Consider the following 23980-nt stretch of genomic DNA (forward strand, 5'->3'; position numbering starts at 1 on the left):
TTGTTTCACTTTGACCATTTCCAGTTCCCTCAAACATTATGGCAAGGACCTGAACTAGGCATTTGCTGCAGCCGGGGTTGCAAGAGCAGCAGGAAGATGCTTCATAAACACCATGCAATACAATACAGTTCGGTGCTTTATGATACAGTGCATCACAATGCTTCATTCATTTTTACAAACCAGATTTTTTTGTTGTTCTGCTTCAATTCAGATGCCTTGTGCGTCAGTGGTTCAAGCACAGAGTATAGTTTTCTGAACATTTGTTTATCACCCCAAAAGGATTTTGAGGAGTGAGTGTTTTTTCATGATAATCGGCCAATAAGTGCAGATGAACAGGAGTAAAAGTATCAGAAAGAATTCTCATTAAACAGAGGGAATAACTAAACAAAAAAAATGTTTTTCTGAGTGTAGTGTAATGACAGTATACTGAGGGTTGGCATGTTAGTGAAGGCCATTATCAGTGCATAAGTGGCTGCATATACTCAATATCAAATTTGTCTGATCTGTTTTATCCATCACCTGGGGCACAGCACGGCTGCATGTGGCTTTTATTTCTTTCTTTTTTATAGCTTCCACAGACTTGTTTATAGGTGCCTTGGGAATTTGGGTCTAATAAAGGGGTCACTGTTGTTCAAGACACCTCAGACTTCACCACATGTCCTCCAGGTCTGCCCTGGCCACAGTTAGATGATCTGTTTTACTCCTGAACAGTGATAACCAAGATTCCCAGCCCCTATCATAACTGGTTTTAGAAGAGTCAGGTTTTTAGGAGAATCTAGTCTATCAGATCCACATTGACACACTATTCCACAGGTTAAATATCTCTCCACTGTAATTGAACCTAGTCTATCAGATCCACATTCACACCCTACTCCACAGGTTAAATATCTCTCTACCGTAAGTGAATGAGAGGAAATACATTTAAATATATTTTTTGTGCAGAGCTGTAAAATGGATTATGTTGAAAATGTTATTGTTTATTGTTTGTTTTCTGCTAAAGATCATGCCATGTTATCACATACTTTGCAATAGACCTTGTAAATTACAAGATGACTTTGTGCTTTTGATTTATATATATATATATACATATATATATATATATATATATATATATATATATATATATATATATTTTTTTTTTTTTGACCATTTATCATTATATATATTTAATGTCTGTTTTAAAGCAGAAGATGTGATAGCTTGATGATTATAATGTTGATGAAGATGATGAGGATGGTGATGATGATGATGAGGAAGATGGTGGCTGTAATGGTGATGCTGTGCCTGTTGTATCTTCTCAGCTTCTGCTGGAGCATCTGGAGTGCCTAGTGTCCCGACATGAGCGCTCTCTACGCATGACGGTGGTAAAACGACAGGCCCAGTCTCCATCAGGTGTCTCCAGTGAAGTGGAGGTCCTTAAAGCTCTTAAATCCCTGTTTGAGCACCACAAAGCTCTTGATGAAAAGGTGAGTTTAAACCCAAAGAGTCTATGGTTGTTCTCTAGAGATTCAGAATGTGCAGATCTGTGGCCCAAAACCCAACTTCACATCATAGCTCAAATGCTCTTTAGGTGCTCGCCCAGTTTTCCTCCAGGCTGCCTTGACCAGCATATTCGCCCTCTTATAACCTGGTTGCTGCAGATTAGTAACCAGAAGCTGTAAATAACCATTATTACAGCTGTAATCCATTCTGTGGCCTACAGCAGTCAGCATTTATAATGTGTCTTTGTTGGAAGCTGTAAAGTTTGTTGTAAGCATGATTCATGGGCATTTTTCTCCTTCTCTGGGTGTCCCTGTGGCATGGCCTGCCTGCCTGCAAACGTGGTTTACGCCTCTCTGAGATTCCCAATCTTGCCCACAACATGCTTGTCCAAAGGGCACACACACTGCTCTTTTCACTGCATGATGAATATGAGAACCTTCACCAGGGGAAAGAGAGCCCTAAATTCCCCATGACACAGAGGGACAAATCTTCTCCTTGCCTGCTGCTTAAAAGTGATTAAAGTGATAGTTTGACCAAAGAAGCTAAGCTTCAGAGGAAAGATTAGTATTTTGGGAAAAGGGATAAGGAGAGAGCCACACGCTCAAAGAAAACCACTTGGGTGCCAAGTTTAGTCTGAGGTGTGTTTTTCTAAGGCTCTGTTTGCACCTTGCATTAAGATCTGATTTTGGTGATCCGATCAGAAGTGGACAGCTCAAAAGTACAGGTGTAAACGCATCCAATGCATTGAGGTCGCATCGAGATCCGATCACTCAGACCACATTCAGGTGGTCTGGACCACGTATGACCACATTCTTATAGCAGTGTAAACTCGAATGCGAACTCAACCACATTGAACAACCGCCTACTCAACTGACGTCCTCTGCTTACGCGGAAGTACAAACTCATTCGCTTATGTACACATTCGCTCGCCAATGGTGTCATATTAAAGTGCAACAACGGGCAATAACAACAACAACAGGCAAAATGAATATTGTTTTGATTTCTTCTTCTTCTTTTTTTAATTTCTGACAGACTGGGCACGGGAAGTGCATTGATGCCTCTCGCCAATTCAAAACAACAACGTTTAACGTGCAAAAGCTTAACGTAGCTTAATGTTGCAAAACTGCAATCAATGATCACTAAATTTCTCCCGGACATCTCTTGTCAGAAATGCCTCCTACTTTAAAAAATCAAAATCGAAATCCTAGGAGTATGGTCGTTATCTCACATTTAGCGTTTTCCTGATGCCCATTATAAGGAAACAGCTTAATGTGCCTTAATGTCCCAAAACAGCGATCAGTGATCACCAAATTTGTCTGACATCTCACATGTCATAAGCACTATCTCCAATCGAAAAAGCAAAACTGAAATTCAGTGAAAGGGGTAACATGTTGGAAATGATTTACACGCTTATTTGCATATAGAGCGGGGAACTGATTTCAAGTGGTCACTCGAGACACAGATTCTAAAGCCAGGTATAAACGGACGTACTTAGAGCTGTCCACTTGTGATCGCATCACCAAAATTGGATCTTAATGGACGGTGTAAACAGGGCCTAATAGGAAGTAAAAAAAATGCACATGTTGTCTCACATATGTAGAGGAATGTGTTATCTCTTTGTTAACTTTATTTTGTTCTCAGGTTAGAGAAAGACTGCGGGTGTCACTAGAAAGAGTCTCAGCCTTGGAAGAGGAGTTAACAGCTGCCAATCAAGAGGTGAGAAACCTACAGAACAATGCCTTGTGTAAGGTTTTCCATATTGTAGACATTGCTACATATCTACCATAGCTATATTCGATGTGGTCTGTTGCCTCTCTTTGTAGACTTCAGTTCAGTGAAATACAGTGAAACAACATAATCTCTCTGAGAAAGGTGGAGGAACTTTGAAAATCTAAACTCTTTTGAGGACACTAACTTTGACAGGGCAAAATGCAGAGCAATGGCTTAATTTGTAAAAGTCTGTTAGTGAAAGTCTTATAAAATCAGTGTACTTTTCAAAAGAAGGTGTGACAGAGAGAGAAAAAGAGAGAGAGAGAGACAGGGAGAGACAGAAAGAGAAAGAGAGCAAGCTCATTAGCTCACTGCGGAAACTTTTTGCTAACATTAGCAGTGCAGATGGTGCATTTCCAGCTGAAGACCCCCTTAGGCATGTGTTACACAAGAGAGAGTGTTTTCTGTGTGGTGGTTTGTCTAAAATGTGCTAAAATGCTCCTCCAAAGTTACTTGCATTATCACTTGTCTGCGCTTGGTAGATAATGAGAGAGTGGGGGGCATCTGATCAAAGATCCTGTGGTTAGAAAAGAGAAAGAGAGGGAGACAGCCATTTATGACCATGCACTGACTCACACGGATAGGCTTCAGGAGGGAGACCTCGGCCCAGCCATATACTTAATCTAACACAGGAAGGAGGTGCAACATTGCCCTACTGAGGGGGTGGACAGACATGTACCAGGCTACAAGGTGGAAACTGACTTAGGTGCTCCCCTCCTCTGCATCTGAACCTTCACAAACCCTTGTGTTTCAACTCTACAGCAAAAGTTCAGAATTATGCCCACACTAATCCAGTCTTACAGAGGTACTATAAATGGGCACAGCCATCTTAGCTTTGTTTATTTAAAGAGATACACGGCTGGGTCTATGAGTAGATAACAGATAAGCAGATGGATCAGAACATAAGACAGAAGTAGGGTTTAGAAATGTTGAAGTCTGCTGAATGTATAGTAGAGAATCATTTCTGGGGAGGTGTCACTCTCTTGGCTTCTAGTGTTTCTATTGCCACAACTATTGATTATTTCAGGGTGGAAGGCAAAAGCTTGTTGCTGACCCCTGAGCAGCAGTTTCTATTTCCTGATCACTCAGCCGACTAACCAGTTTTGACAGACTCGTGCAACAACAGGAACATGCCTCGCTCCCAAATCACCTACATCTAGCCGCTCTTGACATTGATTGATCAGTGAGATTGAGGGGGTAGTTATGGAGGCACAGAGGGACCTAGAACAATGGAACATTGGTTAGCTCTTATATGGTCTTCTTCTGTCACTGTTGCCTTGATGACTTGCTGTGGATTACCTGAGATCAAAGCAGGTATGGTTCATTTTCATTTTCCTGAAGGTTTCCATTTTTCCTGACTTGCAAGCCAAGACTCTGGCGCTCTCTCTCTCTCTCTCTCTCTCTCTCTCTCTCTCTCTCTCTCTCTCTCTCTCACTTTGTTAGTTTCATTTATTTATTTATTTATTTATTTATTTCAGAAGGTGCGCAAACCTAGCATATCCTGTTTGATCTCACATACTGGAAAATTACAGACAATCCCTTCACTCTCTTCAAAAGCATGAACCTCCTTAATTGCAGGCTCATTAAATAAAAGTATGTTGAACAGTGACAAGCAGGAAGGAAAGCTCTCTTCCTGTCATATCCTTCTCATCTCATTCCTGGCCTCACGCTAAAACGAATCCCTCAACACAAATCTGAGTTAATCCTTTGGTTCCATTGAGCCTGTTGAGAGGCAGATACATGGGCCTCACTAATCTGACCAGGAACTGTCTCTCAGGTGTGTCAGAGAGTGAGCAGAGCAAAGGAAAGGGATTTTACTACAAATTTAAGGGACCTGTTATTTAAATGTCAGTTTAGTTTAATATTTCTTTATATCACAGTGTCATTTTACAGCATTATTTCACTTTTCAATGGATTGAATCAGGTTTTATGTAAATAATGATAGAGCATCAAACTGTACTCTATCATTATTTACATAATAATAAAATACCGTGGCAGAGATACAGAAAATCATTGTGTCCTGCTCTGAGTTTGAAATGTTGTCCAAAGGAACAATAACAGTAAAGGCTTTCCTCTGTATTGTTTTTTTTTTCATTACATAATTTACATTTCTACGAGATTGTTTTCCAGGAATGTTGTTTACTCTTTTATTCAGATTATGACACTGGTATCTTCAAGGAGGAAATAAGTGTGATTTGTTGTCTAAATCCAGGGAGATCCCCATACAAAGACCAGCCTGATCGCTAAAAATGCTGTCATGCTGTCATATTAATCACACCATTATACTCCAATCTGCAGTTTAATCCCATCATTGCACTTAAGTAGTGTGTGTGTGTGTGTGTGTTTGTTTGTCTATGTGTGCGTGTGCATGTGCGTTCGCATGCGTGTGTGTGTTTATTTGTGTGTGCATGTGTGTGTGTGTGCACATGTGTGCGTGTGCGTGTGTGTGAAAATAGAAGCACTGTTAATGTCTACATTGCCTGTGGCTATGCAGGCCAGACTAGGAACTGTCAGAGCTGTATAAGTTGGCATCACGACTCGATCAACAAGACTGTGTATCATATTGACCCAGGAGTAAATACCACCATTCTACATAAAGTGGAGAACTTTATTCCTGTGCTAAAGACCAAAGATATTGAGAATGTGTAAATACATATTTACAAATACTTCTATGTAATATGTAATTATGAAACCAGAGGGGTAGCTTTGTAGTTTGTATTCACCAGTGCTATCACTCTGATTTATGATACGGCAGTTCTTTTCCTTTTTCAACAGAGCAGATGAATTATTAGCCCCAGTGCTGTATAGCAGCATTGTTTTCTCAGCAAACAAGTTTAATGTGGAGCTGGGAGGAAAATGAAATTTGTTCTCTCCGAAAACCTGTGTAGAACTCAATTAAAATATAATGAGGAGGTTTCAAATTTGAAAACAGAAACAGTTTGATTGTCTCTCTAGGGTTTGTTGATACCTACTGGGAAAGAGTATCACACAACCGCAAAACAACTTGCAACTAGAGTTGAGGACAACCATCGGTAAAGGAAAGTCCATAGTGTGTACAATTATAGCTGTCTGGCCCTGCGTGTCTCCTTCTGGAAGTTATAATCACAAGTCATTGTCAACCGGAGATCCTAATTACTGCTGTCGTCTATTACCCGCGGCAACTCGACTTTGTCGCACACACCAGGTGAACCGGAGAGCTGAGGCCTACTGCAGAACATAATAACAGTAATCACATAAACGCCTGCTGTATGTGCAGCAACTTAACGTGTCTGAGAACCGGGTCCTGAAAGACTACACAGCAGCTGTTCTGGAAAACATTTGTAAGGAGTTTATGCAGACAAAATGAGGACAGCTGATTCATAAGCAGAAGCAGACAACCATGCAACAAATATTCAGCATTTCTCTGTGAAATGGCGTGAACCATAGCCATGTCACAAATTTGAATGTCGTTGTGTGTGTAGTGTTGTGACATGCGGATAGTGTTTTACTCGAGTCATTACTTCTAGCAAGTTTCTGTATCAGATGTGATTGACTAGAAGTTTCTAATTCATGCTCTCTCTCTCTCTCTCTCTTTCTCTTTCACAGATTGTGGCCTTACGGGAGCAGAATGCCCATATCCAGAGGAAAGTGGCATCCGGGGAGGGGGGAGAGGATTTGCTGGAGGGAACTGACACTGGCCAGAAAGTACATGGCAAGGTTGGTTTCCTTACCTGCTACTCTCTACATGTTTATCATGTGCTTCCAAGCAGTTTAGTCAAATATCCCAAACGCTCTGTACAATTTCTCTTTACTCTGTTTCAGACCAGGGTCATTAGTATTTGACTGACTGAACCCTTCTGCATTCCCCTTACTTGCTCTCTGTCCTTGTCACCTTGATGACTTATCAGGGTACATAATAGATTTGAAGATTTTTCCTCACAGTCTGCATTCAGGAGGTCTTTGGTTTAGTGTGAACACAATGAGTGCTGTTGAAATTTTGTCTCTTCAGTAGAAAAGGAGCCAAAGTAAATGAGCCATGAAAGAGTTTTGGACTAGGGCCCAGTCTCTTCTGCATTTTATTTCATGGTACATGTAGATTCCATAGAACTGCATCTAATATGATGAGCTTTGCACTGTTTCTGCGTCAGAGCTGATTCTGCTAACATACATGATGCAGTAGGCAGAATTAGGACTAGAGGGCAATCTCAGAATGACAGATGCACAGTAAGTACTGCACTGCATCCAACACATTCCCATATGTAGCCAGACAGGTACTTCAAACCTGTATTAATAATAAAAAACAGTTATGGACGTTATATATAGTGAAATCGAGTCTTACAGACACTACAGAGAGAAGAAAAAACCCCCACTGTCACTACCATCACTGGTACAGGCAGTTCTGATCTATGAGTCAGGCTGTGCATGGCCATCTTTCCCTGTCTCTCTCTCTGTGCTCCTCTTCACACTTTGGATGAAAGGAGCTGTCACCCATCACACATCACAATGGGCGCGCATGGCGTGGGACAGTTTGGTGTGCGTAGAAGCTGTGAATTGACATTTGGAGGATTAGGGTGCGATTGCTCACAGACAGCCATCATTGTTGCGCCCATCATCACTTTGACCATGTAGATAAGTAAGAGCATATGATGTAGTTGCACACAACAAGCATACTCTGATTGGATCTAATCTTTCCCTCTTCCCTGTGCTACTTGTGAGACACAGGTCATATTGCCTTTGCAGATACAGCATTTCATTAATATTGCTGCCATTCTAAGTGTGTGATCAACACTAGATTCCATCAGTGAAAACAAATGGATGTTGATTTCGTTGACAGCGTCTCTGCTAGCTTTCATAAACTTGGCATTAAACCGTAAGAATGAAACATAGTGGTGGCTTTGAAGAACAACAGTTTTCTTATCATCTGTACTGACTTCCTTTGAACTTGGAAAAGGACATAATTAACATAATTAACATCTTAAAAATGCTGATCAGCTTTTTGTGTGCCAGAGTATAACTACAATTCAGCATTAAGTAATAGCAGCCGAGTCCTGAAATACACACTGTGTACTTGATGTGGAACATTCCAGGTAATCAAGCCCTTTCTATTAAAACCAGGGAGGCATACTGTGAGCCTACCTTTGCAAATGGTCCCCACAAACTGTCAGTCTGCTGTGGCTCGTCCTCCGACAGCAGTGGAGTCTGATTGATCAGAAGCTCCATCTTTGATTCTTTGCCAGGCTTGGTCTCTCTGGGTGACTGTTGTTGCCAAGCTGTGGCAGATGAGCTCCACTAATTCTAATCAACCCAAATAATCCCTCCGCACTTTAGGACAGTGGTTGACTGGGGCAGTACAGGATTTTATTTTAGGAAGACTGCACTGCTATCTCTCGTTATCTTAGGGAACGGGGAAGTGCTTGCGCTAGAGAGAGATTTTCTAAATCCCAAATCCCAAAATTTGTCCTTCATGACTTCAACAGGGTCAGTGTGAGCATATTAAAAATATACAAATACTGATTTTTACACGCTCTGCTGCAGTGCTCAGATCAGAAGCCCAGTAATGTTACACCATACAGATGGATAGCTATGGATAGACATCTGGTCCCTCACAGAGACAGAGACTTACGCATACACACAGGTTCAAACACGTCTGAATCTACAGAATCCCAATCTATACGTCCGTAATTACTCTCCCAGCCATGCTTTTACCTGCTATGTCCTCTCTGTCGCAGCAAATTTACCACTACAGCAAAAGCTGCTAACCACAGCACTAAGAAAATAAACTGTGCGACAACAATCTGCAGAGATTTTATCGCCCCTCTGTCACTGTCTCTTTACTCCAATTTTAAATATAATGTGAGCACATTTCAAGTTTAATTTTAGAACTGTGATTCACAGGGTTTGAAAATCTGAGAAAAGTCTTTTTCACACCTTCATACAGTTCACTCCCACTACATAAATATATTATCATCGCAGCCAAGACAACAATGCTGCTGTGATGCTTAGAACATATTGGCCAGCAACTTGTCAAATTACCATTTTAATAAAATGAATAAATGAAAATGTATAGGGCATTATACACAGAGCCTATATGCATGCCGTGCGTATATGAACGAATGGAGAAAGATGGAGAACGGACAAATGAAAAAAAATGTATTCATGAGTCAGCGAGTGACCAAAGGAAAAATCTACTGGACGAATTAACTTTCTAAGCAATTGAAAGAATGTGTACAGGAAAGAATGGGCATTAATTAATAGGGGGCGATGCTGTCATTGTTTTGCAGCGGCTCTCAAATGGCTCCATGGAATCTGCAGATGAAGCCAGTCAGGTGGTGGAGCTGCAGGAGCTGCTGGAGAAGCAAAACTATGAGCTGGCCCAGATGAAGGAGCGCATGTCCTCGCTCTCCTCCCGTGTGTCTGAGGTGGAGCAAGAACTGGAGACTGCCCGTAAGGACCTTATCAAATCTGAGGAGATGAACAACAAGTACCAGAGAGACATCAAAGAGGTGAGTCTACGCATACACTGAGATGCTCTCAAACTTGAAAAACAAACACACTCAACTCTAAGAAGTCAAACGAGATGGTCAGTCTGCATGTGTTTGACTGAGAAAGCTTAAACTAACTGCCTCTATTGTAATAATTGTATTGTAATGCTGCCAGTGGCTCTCACAAATGAATATCTCAGATGGAAATTAATATTTTTAGTATGAACGTTTTAAAAGGTCAGCTGATTCTATGTACGGTTACCTACACGGCCCCTAGGGCACAATCACATGACCATTTAGCTCAATTGCCAGTTAGCTGACGAAACAGCTAAAATATCAGTCTACTTTTAAGGTCTTGGTTATTATGAAATGATCTTGTGTCACAAAGAATCACTCATACAAGTTGAGTATCCCTTATCCGAAATGCCTTTGAATTTTTTTCGGATTTTGGAGTACAGTCGTGCGTCGCTTAATGATGGGGATACATTCTGAGAAATGCATCGCTGGGCGATTTCAGCGTTGTGCAAACATCATAGAGTATACTTACACAAACCTAGATGGTGTAGCCAGTAGGCGATTTGTAGGGGGATGAGGGGGGATGCCATCTCCCTTGTTAACCCGCCATCCCCCTATATACTCTATAGAGTAGTGTCAGTGACCATTGGGTCATCCCCCCTGTTAAAAAGTAACAAATAACCTACTGGGTATAGCCTACTACACACCTAGGCTGTATGGTATAGCCTGTTGCTCCTAGGCTACAAACCTGTACAGAAACACGGTAAACACGAGATGTATGAGGATGCTGTGTTACCGTAAACTTTTTTTATAAGTACAAAGAGTACGCTCTAAGATAAAAAGTACAGTAGAATAAATACATAAACCATGCTATACTTTTCTGCGACTGGCAGTGCAGTAGGTTTCTTTACACCAGCATCACCACAAACGCGTGAGTACATAATGAGATATCTTGGCGCCAACACAGCTTCACAGCCCCACATGGGCAAGTGAGGTCAGGTGTAGAATTTTCCACTTGTGCCGTCATGTCGGCGCTCAAAAAGTTTTGGATTTTGGAGCATTTCGGATTTTGGATTTTCAGATTAGGGATTCTCAACTCAAATGTACTTGAAAGTTAGATTGTACTGAAGAAGTTGAAGACAAGTGACACATTTAGAAACGTTTCTGTCAATGTCAGAAATTGGCAATTAGTGACATTCAATTACTGAGGTTACATGTTGTCAAAAATGACAGATCTGAAACGTGGAGTGATAGTGACAGACTGGTATAATGGGTTCGTATTTATTTTGATCTTGTAAAAATGTGTAATTGCAAGAGGGGAGTTCAGTCTGACAGATCTGTGCTTAACCTTTAGCCTTCATATTCTTTCCAAGTGTGGAGTGCATGATTGTCTGGGAAGACGCAAAACAGGAAATGAATCCAACCTGATTTCCACAGCTAACAATAACCACTGTTGCCATCTTGTGTCCTCTACGTGTGTGTGTGTGTGTGTGTGTGTGTGTGTGTGTGTGTGCGTGTGCGCGTGTGTGGGTGTGGGTGTGCGCGTGTGCATCCGTGCGTGCATGTGTGTCTGTGTGTTTGTGCAGGCTATGTGCCAGAAGGAGGATATGGAGGAGAGAATTGTTACCCTGGAGAAGCGGTATCTCAGTGCCCAGCGAGAATCCACCTCTCTACACGATATCAGTGACAAGCTAGAGAATGAGCTGGCCAATAAGGAGGCATTCCTCAGACAGGTCCATCCCTACTCGAGGGTTCTAATGTATCATCCTTTGTAATGGTGTGCAGTTGGTCACATGAGGGGTTTGAGCTTCTTGGGCTACTCCTCTTGGTTTGATCTTTGGACTGTGTGCATATGTTCATGTACCTTACCTATGAAATGGAGCTTATACATAATTAGAAGTGAGAATTCCCTTTCAGAATTCATGTGGCAGTGAATTGGAAATCACTGAGGTTAATGGGGTTTGAATATATATTGTACCCAGTGTTCCTATAGCAATAGTTATGATACAAGATACTGTATACAAATAACCATATAGATGGGCTGGCTGATTGACTGATTGAATTACTCAGAGGTCTCACTTCCAAATGATGCTCTCTCTCTCCCTCTCTCTGTCGCTCTCTCTCTCTCTCTCTCTCTCTCTCTCTCACACACACACACACATACTCTCTGTCTCTTTTTCTCTTGCTTTGTGTTTCCTTGTCTGGTAGATGGAGGAAAAGAACAGGCAGTTACAGGAGAGGCTTGAGCTGGCTGAACAGAAACTACAGCAGACCATGAGGAAAGCAGAGACGCTACCTGAAGTGGAGGCTGAACTAGCCCAGAGGATAGCAGCCCTCACAAAGGTACTAGAGTAGAATCTGCAGTATGCTCCCACAGTTTTTATGATACATGACAGTGTAATGAAATCTGTCGGAAACCCATATCCTGTCCCCAGTGATGGCTAAGCAAAAAGATGGGATTGGGGATTGGCCATTTGTAATTATTTTGTCCTTGGCTATTTTACTTGACATGATTTCAGCCTTGACATACATGATCTAGGACTTTCATCCAAAAGCCCAACCACAGGCTTGAGTCTAGGCCATGATGTTATATGTGACAATAATCATATAAGGTTAAATTGTTGCCTTTATTGTCTTTGCATAAAAAGACCACGTGTAAGTGTTAATACTAAAAGAGACTTTCCCTCACAGTATCGTATACCATCAGAAACATATAGTGACGGTAACATGAGGATGAAACAAAACGGAAATGATAGCTTTGTCGATATTAATGAAAAAATCAAATTTCATTTTTCATGTGTGATCCTGAGAAAGCATTCAAATGTAAAATGTTTGCATTGTCCTTGCATGGCAGTATTTTAAAAGATGCGGTTTTTAAGTCGTGTCCTTATTGCAAGCAGCTGCTGAGAAAGGCATTCATGTCTGGTGATTCATAATTCTGTATCCTGATCAGCATACCCTCATCAGCTCTAATTCTTTCATTTGTGCTCCCGCTTCCCCCCCCCCACGGATATGTAGTCTGATATGGAAGCTAAACTCCAAGATATGAACTCTATTCTTAGAAAGGTAGAACAACAGGGCTTTCACTCTTTACAACTAGACCTCTTGATTGCTTCTTTTGTCCTTATGCAACCACTTCTGTTTCATTGAACTGTGGGTCATTATGTTGTCTCCAGCCAGAGCTTAGGGCAGCTTTATGTGGAAGCTTTGGGCTAAAGAGGTTGCATTTAAATTAGGCTGGTGTTCTCTCTGCTCTTGTACACTAGTCTACTACATGCACTGGCTTCTCTTATGATTTATCACTTAGAGCAAATATGCTGCATCTCTGACAGCCACCACTAATCTTACCCCTGTTCTTAACCATATCTGTGATGTTCACAATGCAAAAATCTATCACCCCCTTCAGTGAGTTAATGATAACTTCATATGACATTAACAGTGTCCCACAAGCTTCCATTAATTCAACAGATACATGTCAAATGACACATCACTGATGCAGTTAAAAGCAGGGGCTGTGCTTTAGAATATTCTGGTATTTGATTTGCAGTGAGTGGGGCCTTTGCTTCTCTTTCTGCTTTTGTTTGCTTGTTAGTCTTGTATTGAGGGTAACGGTGAAATGGGATAACGGTGGCTGTTTGTGCTTTACTGGTGCTCTGCAGGCAGAGGAGCGGCATGGCAGCATAGAGGAGCGCATGAGGCACCTGGAGGGACAATTGGAGGAGAAGAATCAGGAACTGCTTAGAGTGAGTCACCTCTCCACATCTTTTAAGCTACCAGCTCCACACTCCACTCCACTTCAATGCAAAATTTCAAACTAGCTGTTCGCTTCAGTGTTGTCTTTTTGACTGTTTTCTTTGAGATGTTCTGGAAATGTAGAATGTACTGTATTCTGTAGTGTCCGAGAGATGTTGATGTTTACTTGGCCTCCTGTGTCATTTGAACATGTGATTGTGGCTTGTATAGTGTTGAGAGATGGATTATTTTGTCTGTCCAGGCTCGACAAAGAGAAAAAATGAACGAGGAACATAACAAACGTTTATCAGACACTGTGGACAGACTTCTGACTGAATCCAATGAACGCCTTCAACTTCACCTCAAAGAGAGAATGGCAGCCCTAGAGGAGAAGGTGATATGGGAGACTCGTTTTCAAAACAGCTGCTATATTTTGAATAAATCCTCCAAGGCTGTGTTCTAAAATTCTCTATGCATTTCTTCTAGAATGTTTTGATACAAGACTCAGAGAACTATCGCAAACAGTTGGAAGATTCCATCCATGAAAAGGTATGTGAGTCTATTTTTTTGTAGCTCGGTATTTTGAGATTCTTTCATTTGCAATCTTTTCCCTTTTTTTCTTGTAATATGATACAACACAGAGTGGTTGTCCCTGTTTTCTTAGACTCATCTTGCAGAGGAAATCGAGAAACTCAGATCCGAACTTGATCAGTTCCGTCTGAGGGCTGGCTCATTAACAGAACCAACTCTGTCAAGGTGGGCAAGTCTCTGAGTAACTGCAGGAGTTAGGGAACTTCCCTAACTTCCACCGATTTGATTGTCTTGGTTGAGTTATCTTACCTTTCAGTCTGATTTGCTCACAGGTCTCACTTGGATACGTCAGCAGAGCTGCGTTTCTCCCTGGGCTCCCTGGCTGAGACTCAGTCGGATCACTACAGATCTGCCAAAGTGATCCGTCGGCCCAGGAGAGGACGCTTGGGATTGCGTAGGGATGAGCACAAGGTCAGTGGCTTCAGTTGGCAGCAGTGAACTCACTTTTCATTCCTTCTAAGCCTTTCACAGTGTAAGATAAATGATCTAATTCACTCCAACTCCATATGGGTCTGTATGGGTGTCTGTATGGACGTATCTCTTATTAAACACCCCCTGCTCTTCCTCACCAGGCAAAATCACTGGGTGAGCATGAGTGGCGCTCACAGCAACTGGGGGTCCTGGGCAGCCATCAGTTTGAGAGTGACACGGAGATGTCCGATATCGACGACGATGACCGAGAGACTCTGTTCAGTTCGATGGACCTGCTCTCTCCTGGAGGCCATTCTGATGCCCAAACCCTTGCCATGATGCTGCAGGAACAGCTTGATGCTATAAATAAAGAAATCCGGTTAGTTATAGCACAGTCAGTGCTGTGTGTTTTGATATCAATCTCATACATTACCTCTTACATACTGCAGAACGTATGTGGGAGAGCTCAGTGTCATGGACATAGACTGTAGGGAATCATGAGGTATCTTAATAATATGTTATTGTTAATGGGAATATTTGCATACTTTGCAGTCAACACAAAAAACAATGGTTCAGTTGTATTTATATTTACTGATGGTTGCATAGTCTTTACAACTTATTGTATTTCTTATACTTATATTTAATATAATTATATTTTAAGAGCACATCTCCTACAGCTTTCAAGCTAGAAACATGAAATAGCATCATCTCACAGTGGATTCTGTATTGATATTTTTCTACCTTTGTAAGTAATAAGAGTTTCTCTTACCTTGGAGTCTGACTTTGATAAAATGTCCAGAACTGCAAACTTACTTAAGATTCAACTCCACTGGTTGAGGGTATCAGAATGCCTTGTACTACTTTGTCTACAGATCAAACTGGCTCAAATAACATAGTTTTCTCAGTCAATGTACAGTTCCTTCCTTTTACTACTAAACTACCCAGCCTTCTCCATAGCTCAATACCTCTCCCACATTCCTCCCGTTGGCCTTCCATCCCACTGTCTAGCTATCTATATTTACAGTATCTAGATATATATTCTATTAAACCATATAACTAATCTGTTACCCTTTCTTTTCTGTTGTTATAGCCATCTCTGCATCCCTCCATCCATCTTGCATCTATTCTTTCATTCTACCATCCTCTCTGTTTCTATACTGAGATTATAATGCCTAATGAAAGCCACCTTTACTACAGTGAAGGCTTGATACACTATTGTAGCTGCTATATAAGCTTGGCGTTTTCAGGCCAGCTCAAAATTTGTGGCCAAACCTATGGAAATGGCATTCAGGATAGATAGAAGACACATAAACATACACTACGCCAGTAGCTATCCTGAACTGCAGGACCAAGTTATTATTATCTGTCTGTTGCTCTGTTGCATGAAAAAGAAGCATTCTCACACACTCAACCAGTCATCTCCCTGTAAACAGTAATTTATTTACATGCTAAATGAATGGCATTTAATGCAAAAATGTGTACAACTTGATAACATCAAGTTCAGTGTGTTTTTTTTGTTTTTTTTTCAAATATGGCATATGTATAATATAATTCATTATTTATAAAGACAGGGTAACCGTTAAAGAGAGGATTTTTGTAGAAATATAAAAACATTAAGAAATGACATGACACCATACAAACAGTTGATCTTAAACATTGGTCTTCTTATTGGTTTGCTCATGAAAGAGATTGGTTAATTGGCACAGCAGATGCAGTAAGCTTCTACTCTTCTGTTTTGCAATTTAGATAGGCTTCCACCCATGCATTTTGATGTCAGCTCCAAACTGTGGTGAAAGTGCAATTAGGTGATCAACTGGATCTTTGTGAAGATATTTGCATTTTAGGCATATGGTCTTTTCATTCACATTTGTATTACCTGTTAGTATAAGCCGTTACTCACGTTAACACGCTAACCATGAAGGAGAGAACTATAAATATAAATTTTGCAACGAATTTTCTTTTACTGCCAACACACTGGCGGTACTGCACCAAATGTTGTTTGCCACTCTAGATAAATTCAAGGATATATTTGATATTTTTATGGCATATTTGGAGCTACTGCCTGGTATACCTAATAATTTGTCATGCTCTTCTTTTGTCATCTAATCAGACACACCTTCACAAGCTAATGAAACACTTTGGAATGAACAGGATCTCTGAGCCAAGTGTATGTGATTAGGAATGATGTAAAGTCTTGCATATGAATCGATATCCAGATAAGCTTGTCCTTGGCACAAAGCAAATTCTGGAAGTTGTTTTGTGCTGACTGTGGCAAAATCAAGCATAAACTGTGAGGGTGGAAATACTTTTTCGAATGTTTTCAGATCCATGGTTGTCAAGGCTTTGTGTGTGACCCTTGGTTACTCATAGAGGCAAGACTGAAATTCCTAAAGTCCAGCTGCACTTAAGGTTTATGAACATGATCAAAGGTTATTCATGGTCTATTTTCATAGAACCAGTTTTTGAAGTTCTCTGATGCAACAAAGACTTTGGTGTGAAAACAGAATCAATTAGTAAACTGTCTTTGGTTAATTGAGGTTATTCAGAAATGAAACATCACCTGGTGAACAGAACGGAATATTTGAAATTCTCTGATGCACCAAAGATTTTTGTTGTGTGAAGAATCAATTAGTAAACTTCTTTAGTTAAACTGTCTTTATTTAATTGAGATTATACCCCTTACATCTCTGTTTGCGCTAAAGTTGTACGTTTTTTAAATTTATTCACTTACTGTTTCAGAAGTAAAACATCGCCTGGTAAACAACTGATATTTAAAAGTTTGAGTTTATTCCTTAGTTGGGAACAAATCATTGAAAGAATAATATGGACATTTCAATAATATCACTTACATGGTAACATATACTATATACTGCTTTTAGTTTATCTTACATTTAATTAGGCACAGCAAGTTCATAGAATGAGTTCAACATATGTCTTTGTTAATAATACATATAATTAAACTACTCAATAAATATGCTTACAGCTACTCTCAGATCCATGAGAAAACATTATGCGAGTTAATGTCTGTCTTTTTCTTGTCTCTCTCTTCAGGCTGATTCAGGAGGAGAAGGAGTCGACGGAGCTGAGGGCAGAGGAGATTGAGAACCGTGTGGCCAGCGTTAGTTTAGAGGGGTTGAACCTGGCTCGTGTGCACCACCCTGGAGCCTCCATCACTGCCTCTGCCACCGCCTCCTCACTTGCCAGCTCCTCTCCACCCAGTGGCCACTCTACTCCCAAACTCACCCCCCGTAGTCCTGCTAGAGATATGGAGCGCATGGGTGTCATGACTCTGGTACGCAGCCTCTGAGCCCTTGTCTCATAACTACAGTGCATCTAAAGCATTTTGGATTCTTACACTGTTTAATATGAGAGATGTTGTGAGAGTGCAGGTCTTAGAAAAATAAGGCAACAGTTGTAAAGAAGTTGGATAGATCTCCCAAAGACTGTCATTTGGTTGATGTGTTAGAGAGACACAGTGTTTAAGTAATGTCTGAAGAATTGTGTTGAGGTCTGATCTAAAAAACACCTGTCATGGTAATGTGTCGCTATTATAGGGGTTGGACATTTTTATAAATAAAAACAGAAGAATTTGCATACCACAGCCAAAAAGGACATCATGCGTAACCTTTGCATTTCTAACTCAAATATCAGAGACACCATAAAATTTCATGTTTTGTTGTGAAACGTCTTTGTAGTGAAATATCCTGTCCAACCTCTTACAAGGTCACAGTACTCAAATACCTACTATGGCTCGGAGCTTTCATAGGAATGAAATTTTGATTAAATTGAACCTGAATCCATATTTTGATTCATGGATTTTTTTTACTGGCTGTTGTGTCATCAACTAAGAAATGTCACATGTAAACTTTAAATCTAGTATGTTTGTACAATCACACTGTGAGTGTGTAAATCACTAAATGTCAGTGAGTTCTGACTAACAGAGATTTAATCTCTCTGTCCCGCTACAGCCCAGCGACCTGCGGAAACACAGAAGGAAGGTGATCAAACATTTTAGTGAATTAAGTCATTCCATACAGTTATCCATTATTATGATATGTAAACACCTCTGCCTGTTTGTCTTTAAGAGGCTTATCTGTGCTTTCTGTGCCTACACTAACCCTAATGCCCAATGCATCTCCTCACACACACACAGATCGCAGCAGTGGATGAGGATGGCCGAGAGGACAAGGCCACTATTAAATGTGAGACGTCTCCCCCACCGACACCTCGACAAGTGCGCATGACACACACACTGCCAGCCTCCTCTCACAATGACGCCCGCGGGTACGACACACCACACACGTAATGGCTATGTTGCACCGTATAAAGAAAATTCTTGCTGGTCCTCACAGGCAGTCCCTAACTTGTATTTTTTTGTTTGTTTGTTTGTTTGTGTAGCATTGCTGCTACTTTAGAGGCAGAAGCAAGTGCTTTGAGCAGTGTAGCCAGCAGTCAGGACTCACTCCATAAGCAGCCCAAAAAGAAAGGCATCAAATCCTCCATTGGCCGGCTCTTTGGGAAGAAGGAGAAGGGCAGGCTGGGTCACCTGGGCAAAGAATTAATTGGACCTGGACAGGGTAACTGTTCTTTTTATCTGCTATATATGCTGCACATTGTACCTGTTCCACCATGGTGCAAGAATGTGAATCTGCTCCCTCAGAAGGTTCCTTTTCGTTTGGGCTCTGGGATTTCCATGCCCATGAGGCTTTGCCTTGCTCACTGATGGTCCAGGCTCAGGATTCTATAAAGCTGCTTTGAGACTATACTTGTACAAAGCACCACATAAACAGAAGTTACATTGATTTGACATTTATTACTGTGCTATCTCATCCAGTCCTGAAGTGCTAGCCACCTGGGAGCAATGTTACTTTAAATGCATTTCTATTATTATTATTATTATTATTATTATTATTATTATTATTATTATTATAGTGTGAGCAGTCATGACATTGAGAGAAAGAGTTTGTTCTGTAGCTATATCTTTTTATGAATTGCCACTCAAGGACTTACAGCACTGTGTCTCTTGTCTGACAGGAAATGTGTCGGATCCAGAGCTGGTGGGGCAGGACGTAGCCGTGGGGAAGCTGGGTACTCAGGCAGAGAAGGACCGCCGACTGAAAAAGAAGTAGGTGCTTCAGGCATTCTCCTCAGTGAGACAGAGTGAATATCACTGCATTTCACACACACCTGCTTGTCCAAATGCAATTGAGGAGCACCTTCTTTGAATAGGAATTAGTATTTGTTTGCTTAAATCCCCTTTGGGACCTTGTTAGTCACATTCTTATTAAAGAACCTCAAAGTGACCTGGAAGGAATCCAGGCTATGTGGATATTTCCAGAGACGTAATCGATGAAAGGACATGAATCCAACACCAGCACCTGCTGAACTCAATATAAAGAGACAAGCAGAGCCCAGCTATTGATTTTGGTCTAGGTTTATTAATCACACATGGGCACTGTGTCAAATTATGGCTCAGGACTTTCAATGCCCTTTTTCCCCTAAAGCAACATTACCTAATAAATGGTCAAACTGACTGCACTGCAGTGTCCTGATATAGGTCATCATCCACAAATGAAATGTCCTTTCAGCAGCATTCATCAGTGGATGTGTGCATTTAAACAGTTCAGTTTAGGCCACTCAATGAATGGGTTTACCCTGAGTCCCAGAGAGAAGTACTCTTCAGGGTAGACTGTATTTCTCTGTGACTGTTGTCTTTCCCTTGGTAACAGCACGGCAATGAAAGGTATCATGCCTTGGAGACTGTGTTTTCTGCTGGGCTTTCCCCCCTCCACAGCAGTCTGCAGGATTGGGAGCTCTTTGCATCGTGGGCTCGTTTGTTTTTTGTTGACGCCTCCAGTGCATGCCACTGAAACTGCCTGCTGGGTTTACACTGCTGCTTTTCCATGCTTATGCTGATGTCTGAACATGAATGTTTGCCCTTAATATGACTTGAGCTCCGTGTTCTAGTTTGTGTAATAGATTTGGACTGTTTTTGGTTTTCTACTTGGTGTATGGACTGAGCCCGGGAGATGGTTTCTGCTTTGCGTATTCCAACTCTTGTCTTTTGCATGCTGAATGATGGACCCAAAGAAGGGGACTGTGTTTGTCTAACCATGTTCAGTGTGAGGATCAGGCTGGTGCCAATACAGTCATTTTGTGTTAACTGGAAAGGTGTCACAAGCGTGTTGCATTTGCCATGCCTTAACTGTCTTCTATCTCTCTCTACAGACTATTACTGCTCATGCACGTCAGTATGTGTTACAATGTGTGACCAAGTACTTTGATTCTGTGTGATTTACAGATGCTCTATAACAGTTATGTACTTTTGTCTCCCATACCTCTCTCTCTCTCTCTCTCTCTCTCTCTCTCTCTCTCCCTCTTTTACTCTCATCATATGACTCTATTAAGCGGGTAAGTGGTGTTGACGAGACTGCTGCACATTTCCCATTGTCAGCGCTGTGTTCATGTCTGTGTCCATGGCCCTTAACTGTGTGTCTGTCTCTCTCTGCTGGAGCAGACACGTTTCTGTCCATTTACCATCGACAAAACCCTTTGCTTTCTCTTCTTTTACTGTAAATGTTACTTCTCCCTTCCACAGTTCAATAGAAGATGCATCTATGGCTGGACAAAGAGTATGTGCCTTCAAATAGCCTTATATTGAACCGGAATGTTGAGGCTTTTCCTTCCCCCAATGTCTGTGTGTCAGTTAGTACATTATGTGCAATATACAATAACCAGGTCCAATTTCTGGTTATGGGATGTCAAACTCTTGTTATTTTCTTTTCTTTTTCGTTCATAACTGTTTCCTTCCCTTCCCAGTGACAGTATGTTCAGAGGATATTTTCTCATGCCTTACACTTGAACCTGAACATATCTTAATATATCTGTACATCTAGGAATTAGTCAAGGTTTGCAAATCAGTGCTATGCCTGAGCACAAAACCTCCAGCATTTTGACACATTCATTTCCTCTTGCTACTTTACATTTTAAATCCAGTTGTAGCCAGTGTTTAAGTGTCCACATGTCCCTTACTTTGCACTCTGGATACGTTAAAGCATTGCTTCTTCTCTGAGAGAGATCAAAACCAGCACTTAAGGAATATCACATTCTTTTCTTACTCCATGCAAATGTCTTCTCTCCACTACACACACACACACACACACACACACACACACACACACACAGAACAGTAATGCTCTAGTTAGTTCAGTTCTGCCAAGCTCTGTGTTCCTTTACAGTGCAGCAGGCTGTCGGAGAGGAATCAGCATATTATAAATTACCTGCTGCAGGAGAGGCTAAAGAAGATATCGCTCTGCTCTCCCATGATAAGACACCGTTTGCCTTTATCAGAAGAGGCTGGCACAAGTGTGTGTAGTGCAGCTTTCAGAGTGATGCACTGCACAGTCATTTCCCTCTCCATTTTCCCCGCCAGCCGGGGTTATCTCCTGCAGCCGCTTACACAAAGACCTGAAACTCAGAGCACAGTTAGCCTATTCATAAACAAGAAATAACTGCATAAAATTACGAGCAATGACAGATACAACCTCAAAGACTACAGGTAACTGTCAGAATTAAGGAAACAACAACATTAAGCATTTGACCACCACAGCTTCTGTGCATGTTGAAATAGATTCTAAGTGTGTCTGAAATTTTGGAGGGATGTGAGACCATTCTTCTCTGACAAATTTCATCGTTTTATGTTTTGTTGATGGTGGCAGCAAATGCTGTCTCAGGAACTGCCGCTGAATCTCCCACAAGCCAAGCTTGGCTGAGATCTGGTGACTGAGATGTGTTCATTCATTTGTTCAGTTGTTCATCAAACCATTACCTTTGGACAGGTGCACCCTATGCCATCCTATGCCATGCTTGTAGAGACCACTCTTATCTCAGCATTGGAACATTACAGGGTGTTGAAGATATTCACTCGGTATGCCTTTGTATTTATTGCCAAGTTCCTTGACGTTTAATGAGCTGAGTGGACCATACCAGGATAATGCATCCAGCATCATTACGGAGCAAGCAGAACCTTTGAAAACCAGCACTCAGGCCTATAGGTCTGATCTGTTGTGTGCCTCACATGGACACATCATACTGAGAACAGGCTGAAGAGTGCCTTATTGTTCTATATGTTTTGTCCACTGTTCAGTCGAACGTTGCATCACTTTATGCACAAATGCACATTTTTGGGGTGTTATAAAGGGTTTATGCAGTTCAACCTTACCATGGTATCCCTAACTTTGAAGTCCTTTGAAGTTGTTTTTGATGAAACTGTGCACTCATGCCCCGGACTGATATTTTCAGTCAGCTGATTCACAGTTGCTTGTCTGATTTGTTTTACATCTCAGATCAGTGCATGGACACCATGCTCAAAGATTAAGCATTGTCGATCACACATCACCCTAGCTTATGATGTTTTTCTCTCAGACAGCATCACCTCATTACACATCAACAAGCAGTCTTCATCACTGACGCTCCTGCCAAAGGTGTCCCAACAGCCACCCAAAAGTCACTCAGATCTCCTCATGAAAGCCAAAGTATTGGGTGACAGGGCCCCCCCTCAACATTTTTATACATGATCTTAAGTATGGTATTGTTTAATTACCTCAGGAACAACTTAAGTAGAAACCCCTGCTTTCAGTGAGCCTTGTATCCTTCATTTACTAATGTTTCCCTTATTTCTGACAGTTACCTGAACATTCTTTAACCCCTGTCATCTCATCAATATTCCATACTGAATGTTTTCTGCATGAGATGGAGTGTAGCGACTATTCGTATGTTTCACAGTGCAGAGAGAAACAGCAGTGAGAGGGTGTGTTTCTCTTAACAGACCACTGATGGATGACTGATAAGGCCTTACTGATGGATGACTGATAAGAGTGTGGCCTTACAGATCTGACTCGTACTCTCTCGCTCTCTCTATCCAACTGTACATGTGTTTAAAGTAGCCTGACGAGCACTCCTTTTACTCTCTCTCTCTCTCTCTCTCTCTCTCTCTGCTTCCCTCTCTATAGGCATGAGTTGTTGGAGGAGGCTAGGAGAAAGGGCTTACCCTTTGCTCAGTGGGATGGCCCCACAGTGGTGGCTTGGCTCGAGGTAGGTACACACCAAACATCAGTATCAAGCTATACATGTTCACTTGGTTAGATAAGGAAAAGGCTAAAATGCTCCTCTCGCCAGATCAGCGACAAAAGGAAGAGCTGCCAGCCATAATCAGATAGGTTGTGGTGACAAATAATTGTGTTCACTCAAAAATGAAACATCAAAGAACATTCAAATAACTAACTGATCCAAAGTCACTAGAAGTAAGCACCTTTTTTCCAGATCAGATGCAATTAATATGCAATTATATCTCCATTTTAATTTTGTCCCTATCAAAGAAGTCTTCTGTGCTAGCACTGCAGCTACACAACACTCATATAAGAACCACATTCATCCTTCTTCTAATCCTATAACACTGATAACACGTGCACGGGACTAGTGCCTTGACTGTGGTGGAAGGCACTGGAGACAGTAAAGCC

At 41.3% G+C, this 23980-nt stretch overlaps 1 protein-coding gene across 1 annotated transcript in view; it reads left to right on the plus strand.

Annotated features, from left to right (window-relative positions):
* ppfia2 (PTPRF interacting protein alpha 2) overlaps positions 1–23980 on the plus strand; it is a 104824-nt gene that overhangs the window by 72179 nt on the left and 8665 nt on the right. Inside the window, exons 3-21 of the mRNA XM_030771300.1 lie at positions 1302–1466; positions 3124–3198; positions 6838–6948; positions 9513–9734; positions 11315–11461; positions 11937–12071; positions 13388–13471; positions 13723–13854; positions 13947–14009; positions 14125–14216; positions 14324–14462; positions 14624–14841; positions 17514–17754; positions 18431–18460; positions 18616–18746; positions 18861–19012; positions 19497–19587; positions 19753–19761; positions 23474–23555. Of these exons, the coding sequence (XP_030627160.1) occupies positions 1302–1466; positions 3124–3198; positions 6838–6948; positions 9513–9734; positions 11315–11461; positions 11937–12071; positions 13388–13471; positions 13723–13854; positions 13947–14009; positions 14125–14216; positions 14324–14462; positions 14624–14841; positions 17514–17754; positions 18431–18460; positions 18616–18746; positions 18861–19012; positions 19497–19587; positions 19753–19761; positions 23474–23555 (2319 nt within the window). The remainder of the gene's footprint in view (positions 1–1301; positions 1467–3123; positions 3199–6837; positions 6949–9512; positions 9735–11314; positions 11462–11936; positions 12072–13387; positions 13472–13722; positions 13855–13946; positions 14010–14124; positions 14217–14323; positions 14463–14623; positions 14842–17513; positions 17755–18430; positions 18461–18615; positions 18747–18860; positions 19013–19496; positions 19588–19752; positions 19762–23473; positions 23556–23980) is intronic.

The sequence above is a fragment of the Chanos chanos genome, chromosome 1, assembly GCF_902362185.1.
Source record: "Chanos chanos chromosome 1, fChaCha1.1, whole genome shotgun sequence".
Lineage (NCBI taxonomy): Eukaryota > Metazoa > Chordata > Actinopteri > Gonorynchiformes > Chanidae > Chanos > Chanos chanos.